The sequence below is a fragment of the Fukomys damarensis genome, unplaced genomic scaffold (assembly GCF_012274545.1).
Source record: "Fukomys damarensis isolate Sample0158 unplaced genomic scaffold, DMR_v1.0_HiC HiC_scaffold_12, whole genome shotgun sequence".
Lineage (NCBI taxonomy): Eukaryota > Metazoa > Chordata > Mammalia > Rodentia > Bathyergidae > Fukomys > Fukomys damarensis.
The window spans coordinates 18,039,832-18,047,438 of record NW_022900924.1 but is presented as its reverse complement, the minus strand read 5'-3'; the positions used below and the strand labels follow the sequence as shown (position 1 = coordinate 18,047,438).

At 51.2% G+C, this 7,607-nt stretch overlaps 1 protein-coding gene across 8 annotated transcripts in view; it reads right to left on the bottom strand.

Annotated features, from left to right (window-relative positions):
- Cfap251 (cilia and flagella associated protein 251) overlaps positions 1 to 7,607 on the bottom strand; it is a 46,333-nt gene that overhangs the window by 473 nt on the left and 38,253 nt on the right. For 5 of the 8 annotated variants that reach the window (XM_010604379.2, XM_010604378.2, XM_010604382.2 and 2 more), the window contains 2 exons: positions 1,898 to 2,126; positions 1,038 to 1,142 (listed from right to left, as the gene is read on the bottom strand). In XM_010604379.2, the coding sequence (XP_010602681.1) occupies positions 1,038 to 1,142; positions 1,898 to 2,126 (334 nt within the window). Of the gene's footprint in view, positions 1 to 1,037; positions 1,143 to 1,897; positions 2,127 to 7,433; positions 7,604 to 7,607 lie in introns of those variants that run through there. The other 3 variants (XR_776413.3, XR_776414.3, XM_010604383.3) reach the window with 2 other exon arrangements.

Here is a 7,607-nt window from a genome sequence, read left to right as displayed (position 1 = left end):
TTTTTTTTGGACAGGGTCTCACTGTGCAGTTCAGGCTGGCCTTGAACTTACTGTGTAGCCCAGGCTAGCCTCAAACTTGCAGCAACCCTCCTGCCTCAGCCTCCGAGGGCTGCATCTGTAGACCTGTACCACCAGGCTGCACTCTATGGTGTCTTTGATTCCCTAAAAAGCCCTGGGTGGAAGCTAGTCCACACCCCTCCTTAGGATGGCGCGTTTGCCATCTGGGAGCAATAATGTAAGTGCTTCACGCTTCCTGGATGGAAGGGTTGGGAATTTACGCTCTAGACCGGGAGTGCACACCAGGGTAGCAGAGAAGCCGAAGTAGGCTGAAGTGACCACCAGTACCGGCCCAGGAGTTAGCTGGGCTCAGGGCTTGGTTACACCTGACATCAGGAATGGACCCCAAGCAGCAGGAGCCTCCTGGACTTTATCTTTGCCTCGACTTTGCCCCCAGTGTGCGGTGGGAGTGTGTGTGGCCCATGCAGGCCCACGGGGTGGGGGGATTGGCTCCTCCTGCACTTGAATTCCCAGCCCGCACTTCAGCTGTGGACTAAGAGGAGGGAGCGCCCTGGGGCTACATCCCCGTTCGTTTGCGTGTGTGTGGCGGGGGGGGGGGGGGGGGGGGAGGATCCAGCCCCAGCCTCACATCCTAGCCACGGATCTACTGCTGATCGGCACCCCAGCCCGGAAGGACCTTTAAGTGCATAACCAGGTGTGGTGGCGCATGCCTGTGATCTCAGCACTTGGGAGGCTGAGGCAGGAGGATCACTGTGAGTTCAAGGCCAGCCAGGGCTACATAGTGAGACACTGTTTTAAAAAACGGGGAGAGAGAGAGAGCCAACTTTAAAGCGCCGGCTGCTTAAAGCCAGACTCATGTCACCCTGAGTTATCGTCCGTCCTTGTCCACATCTGACCCACTGCCTCTCTGTACCCTCAAGCAGGGGCAATGTTCACCCACCCCCGCTGGAGAGACGGTAATGGGTGGCTGGGAAAGTGGGGCCGGGAGAGACTGCGCGCTGGGTCACACAGCAGCCCACCTCTGCCAGCCGCTGAGGCTGCAGGCTCGGATTTCCAGCCCTCAGGATTCAGGCCCAACAGAGTGGCGAAGCAGTCGGTCATCTCCTCCTCAGTCATGTGCTCACCTGTGGACAGACGGCAAGGCAGCTGTGGCTGGCTGAGAAAGACCCAACTGGCTTTCTGCCAAGTTCCCTACCTCAAGTCTGCTCTAGTTTTCTATTTAGTTTTCATGGGTTTTTTTTTTTGTTGTTGTTGTTCTGTTTTGTTTTTGGTACTGGGGATCGAACTCAGGACCTTGTGCTTGCAAAGCAGGGGGGGAACCACTGAGCTAAATCCCTGGCCCTGATTTGTTTTTTTTTGACACAAGGTCTTACTGTGTAACCCAGGCTGGCCTTGAACTCACAGAGATCCTTCTGCCTCAGCCTCCAGAGTGCTGGGATTACAGATCTGTGCCACCACAACAGGTTTTGGATCCACTCTAGTTTGACAGAGATGAAAAAGTCCCACCCAGAGAAAGCCTCCCTGACTCCCTCACCATCAAATAATGAGGAAAAAAATTGGCAAAGGTGAAAAGCTTTCCTGGGGCGTGGGTTTATTTCACAAATGCCTCCCAACGTTGGGTGTGGAGGCACAAACCTGTAATCCTGGTACTCGTGAGGCTGAGGCAGGAGGGTCACCCAAAGTACAAGGCCAGTCTGGTCTAGTGAGGCCCTGTCTCAAAAAATAAACAAAAATCCCACAAAAGCAAACACATCTGTCTCACAAGAGCCCCGTGGACCAGAAAGCAGACGCGAGCCCTGATGGCACAGACAGGACACACTGAGGCCCCGCAGCAGCCCTGTCCTGAGGTACCCAGGGCTGTGCCCTCGGCCGCAGTCACCTGTGGTGAGGAGCAGCCGCAGGAGCGCCTCCCTGCGCACCGCCTTCTCGCTCTTTGCGTTGGGGGTGCCCAGCACCTCGAAGCTCTGCCGGAGGCCACTCAGGGTGTTGCCAAAGGGCGGCCTGTGGTTGACGTACACCTTGAGGAAGTCGGGCAGGTTGATTCTGTCGATCAGCTTCCCTGTGTCTGCGTACTCGCTAAATCTGATCTCGTTAAACATGTCCTCGATCTAGGGAAGAGAGTCAAAGAGCAAGTTCAGCCTGTCCTTGAGCTCACTGTGTAGCCCAGGCTGTGGTGAGCTTCCTGCCTCTCCCTCCCAAGCAATATGCTGAAGTCTTAGCCCTCCAGACTCTATTAGAAACAAGGTCACTGGAGCCAGCGTGGGTGCATGCCTATGACTCCAGCACCCAGAAGGCTGAGGCAGGAGGATCTCTGCAAGGCCAAGGCCAGCCTGGGCTACACAGTAAGTTCAAAGTCAACCCAGAATCTATAGCAAGACCCTGTCTCTAAAAAATAAAAATAAATGTTTCCAGCACTGGTTGGTTGGTGCTGTTACAGGTGCTTTCGGCTATAACACAGTATCAAGTTTGTCACAGCATAAGAAGCACATAAATACTGTTTCATTTCACTCCCTTTTCCTGAAGATCTCCACGTATCAGCTACTTCCTTGCCTTGTGAAGCAGACAGTTTCATTTTAAAGATAGAACCTTCAGCCAGCCTGTCCTTTTGGCATGCGACTGTTATTCCAGCACTAGGGAGGCCAAGGCAGGAGGAGCACCGTGAGTTTGAGGACAGCCTGAGTCACACACGAGGAACCCGTCTCAAAAAAGCCCAAGAAACAAAAACAAAAAGAGAATCTTCCAAAAATTTAGAAATGAGTTTGGCTGACTAAGGAAATAATACAGCAGGAAACTCAAATACAGGACAAATGGGCCTACTAGGTTTAAGATAATTAACTTCATTATGGTGTTTTTCCCCCTCTTTTTCTTTTCTGTTTTTAATATGTAAGATAGATTATATGGGACACACATGGAATTTATGCCGTGAAATTTAAAAAATAAACAAAGAAGAAGCCATCAGTCACCTGAAAAGAGCAACAAAATCAACACAGTTGAGCTGGACTAACCGAGAAACAGAAAAGAAGACTCCACTGACTAAAATCAGGACGGAAGACGACGTCAGAGCGACCCTGCAGGAATAAACGGACACAGCACTGCGCGTCTGGAGGCCGACAGGCACTGCAAACTAGAGGGCAGGGACAGACTCCCGGCAAGACACACGGACAGCAGCTGAACAGACCTGCGCCAGTGAACACTGAACTACTGATTCTTTTTCCAATCTTCCCCCCTCATGGTACTGGGGATTGAACCCAGGGCCTTTGCACTGAGCGAGGTCACCAGCTTTGCTTTCTTCTTTTGAGACAAGGTCTTGCTAAATCACTCAGTTGCCCAGGCTGGGCTTGAATCTGTGACCCTCCTGCTTCAGCCTCCAAGAATGCTGAGATTATAGGCCACTGCACATGGCTTGAATTAACTATTTTATTTTTATCATTTATTTTTGAGACAGAGTCTCGTGGTAGTTCAGGCTGACCTTAAATTCATTATGTAGCCCATGCTGGCCTCGAACTCAAGGTGGTCCTCCTGCCTCAGCCTCCAGAGTAATGAGATTACAGGTGTGCGCCACCACACCCAGCTCTGAATTAGTAATTTAAAACTTCCCGCAAAGAAAAGCCAAGGCCCAGATGGCTTCCCTGATGAATTCTCCCAAGTACTTAAAGAGAAATACAGTACCAAATCTCTACAAACTCTCCAGAAAACAGAAGAAAAGGGAGGGGAGGTGAATAAAATTAAAATACATTCTACACATTGAAGCCACCCCGAACGTGATGGGGAGGAGACTAAAGTATGTTATGTGCATGTACAAATCTGCCAGCATGAGGACAATAAATCTGTATGACCAGCTGGGCCTGATGGCACATGTCAGCATTCAGGAGGCTGAGGCAGGAGGATCCCTGCTGGTTCAAGGCCAGCCTGGGCTACCTAGCAAGACCCTGTCTCAAAAAACTAAAACCAAGGAGAGAGAGAGGGAGAGAGAGAGGGAGAGAAGGAGCAAAGGAGGGAGGGAGAGAGAAAAGCAGAGATATTTGTAGATCATATATTTGACAAAAAACCCTTCTCAGTAATAAAAAGGCAAACAGCTGAACTAAAAAGTGGGCAGAAGCCACGAGCAGCAATTTCTCTGAAGGCCTGAGAGGACCCAGGATGGGGCAGGAAGGACAGACAGAGGCTGCACCTCAGCCATGGGGAAAATGCAAATCTAAGCGCAGCCTGAGGCCACTTCACATCTACCAGGCAGGGAGAGCAGCCTGGGTGTTCCCCAAACCAGACGTGGCACCCATGTGACCCAGCAATCTCTCTCCAGGCAGATGTCTACAGTGTTCACACATGAAATTGGACATGAACGTCCACAGCAGCATTAGCACAACATTATGAAATGAAATGAAAACAAGCCACTTGTCTACAACTGACCCATGAGCAAATCAAAAGGGTCTATGCACACAGTGGAACATTACACTGCCACGAAAAAGAAGGACCATACAGCAGGAAACGCACCTTAAAAACGTGCACTCGAACATTTCTAGCTAAATGGATGCACCTCGTGACCATACTAAGTGAAATAAATTGGACACACGTGTTTAAATACCGCGTGGTCTCTCTGGTATGAGAAACCAAAAGTGGAAATAAAACTAACGTGTACAATGGATGTTGGGAAATGGGATGAGAAGAGGAACAAGGGAGGGGGAGGGAGAAAGGAAGGGACAAGAAAATAAAGTGAAAAGAGAAGGAAAAAATGGAAACACAGCTTTTGTGCATAGGGAAGGGAGGGGGCTTGTGGAGAGGGGAGAGTGGGAAAAAGACACAGGATGTACCATGTACAGGTGCAAATTCCCTATGATGAGAGTTATCATTATGTGTGCCTAAAATGCACAATAAATGTTTTGCTATTTTAAAAAAGTATACTCTAGCCGGGCGTGGTGACACGCCTGTAATCCCAGCACTCGGGAGGCTGAGGCAGGAGGACCCCTGTGAATCCAAGGCCAGCCTCAACTACACGGTGAGACCCTGTCTCAAAAAAAAAAATAAGTGTGCTCTTACAGATACCACTAAGTGAATGAAGCCCATCCCAAAACCTGTTCTGTGTGGTTGTGTTTACACGAACTTTCCAGCCTGGGCAACTCCACGGCGTAGGAAGAAAATCAGTGGCTGCCTCTGCCTGGCTGACAGGAGGGCTGGGGACCGACAATGAGCACGGCTTTCTCTTCTGGACGATGGGGTGTTGTAAAAGTGGGTTATGGTGATGGCCGCCTGCGAATATGTGAAAACCCAATGAATTCTGCACTTTAAAAGAGTGCACTGATCCAGGATGGCGGCAAATCGCTGTAACCTCAGCACTCTGGGAGGCTGAGGCAGAAGTATCGCCTTGAGTATGAGATCAGCCTTGGACTATGTAGCACAACTCTGTCTCAGCCACAACCCCTGCACCACCAGAAAGAGAAGGCCGAGGTGTAGAGAAACGGGCAAGGCCCTGGGTTCAATTCCCAGCTGTTGTTTTAATGTTGTTGTTGTTATCTGATTGAACTCAGGAGCCTGAGCTTGGGAGGCAGGCGCGGTGCCACTGAGCTAAATCCCTGGCCCTCATGGGACTTTTTATTCCCTTTGCCAGGCAAGTGCTCTGCCTGAGCCGCGCCCAGCCCGTCACCCCCCTGGGAGCCCAAGGTGACTTTGGGAATGGGCTTCTGGGGTGACGTCACTGCACATGGGCCAACGGGGCGCTGGGGCTGTGCGAGCCGGGGGGAACATGGACAGGGCGGTGTTAGGGCTCATTACACATTTGATGTCTTTATGTTCTACGGCGCTGTTTAACCCCCTAGTAATGTGCAATGTCACTGTGTGCTATGATCCAGGGAAGGTGACAACTGTGGTCTTGGACAGCAGGCCTGGGTGCTGTGGGAGTGGCCACTTTCTGTGTGCCAAAACTCGGCACGTCTGGGCCATTCCTAGCTGTTTCCTCACCTTGAAGAAGGGGTTAATACAGGAATACTGTTCAGTGTGTTTGGTTGAGACAGGGTGGTTCAGGTCGGCCTCAAACTCAACTGTGTAGCCTGGCTGGCCTTGAACTGGAGGAAATCTTCCTGCCTCAGCCTCCTGAGTGCTGGGATTACAGGCTGGAATTATGTTTTCTAATTAAGTTCTTTTTTCTTTTTCTGGTAACAGGAATCAAACTCATGATCTTGCACTTGCCGGGCATGTGCAGTGCCACTAGTTACACCCCCTGTTTCTGATTAAGTGTTATGCCCTTCCTATGAAATGGACAGGAACTGGATATATCTGAACCTGGCTGCTCTACGGCCATACCACCCTGAACGCGCCCAATCTCGTCTGAACCCGGCCGGTCGGGTTTGGTTTTTGTTTTGTTTTTGGTAACAGAGATTGAACTCAGGTCCTTGCACTTGCAAGACAGGCAGCGGAACCACTCAGCTAAATCCCCAGCCCATAATTAAACATGATTAGGGCTTAGTTTTCCTGTCTACAGGCCAGCTCCAGCTGTTGAGACATAACTCCATTTTCTTGTTTTTGGTACCGGGGATTGCGCTTGTGAGGGAGGCAGCTGAACCGCTGAGCTAAATCTCTTGTCGGTTGGGTTTTTATAGAAGGCTGCAGGCGGGGTGGCTTCTGGTGTGTGACGGACCCCTCCCCACAGCACCACCCTAGGTCCTGCATCACAGGTGCTGTCCACACCCCACCCTGTCCTACTGCCCCAGCATCTCCTCGCTGGCAGGGCATGGAAAGAGGCGCTCAAGGGCAGGATTCTGGCTGGGGCTTGGCTGTCTGGCCACCTCTGGAGACACTGCAGAGCCCCTCTGCTAGTTATTTATTTACTTATGTGTTTACTTTGGTACTGAGGGTTAACCCAAGGCCTTTGCACTGAGCTATATCCCCAGCCCTTTTTATATTTTCTGCATTTTGAGTCAGGGTCTTTCTAAAAGATTCTAAATTGACCAGGCTTGGCTGGAACTTGGGATCCTCCTGCCTCAGCCTCCTAGAGTGCTAGGATTGCAGGCAAGTGCCACCACACCCAGCCCCCTCTGCTATTTATATATCACTATGCTTTTCCTAACTACCTGTCCCTCTTCTGGGAACCACAGGCATCCTCCTGCCTCAGCCTCCCAAGCAGCTAGGATGACAGTGCGTGCCACCCTTTCCGTATGGACTGACTCCCCCCACATGGCTGGAAGTTTGCAGCACGAGATGCCACAGCAGCACGCACGTCTGTCTCTCTCCATGTTTTCAGGGATGCAAGATCTGACACCATGAAATCGGTGCCTGATTTTATCTTTCTGTGTTAAGCACAGAGCTCCCCAGTCAGGGGAAGCACTTGGCGGTCTCTCACTTGGGCACAGCCAACTGCTGACACCACTGTGCTCGCGCCTCAGGCAATAAGCAAGGGAGAGTGGACTGGACACAAGCACACGCACGGGAGGACAGCAGGGCCATGGCAGGGACAGCTCTCAGTGACTAGCGGGCAGTGCCCCAGTGGGGTTCACTGGGCAGAGGGAAGGGATGGCCTGGGTCTTGGGCAGGAGATTTCATCATGTGGCTGGCAGTGGTGGTGCACGCCTGTGATCCCACATCACATAGTGAAAACCTGT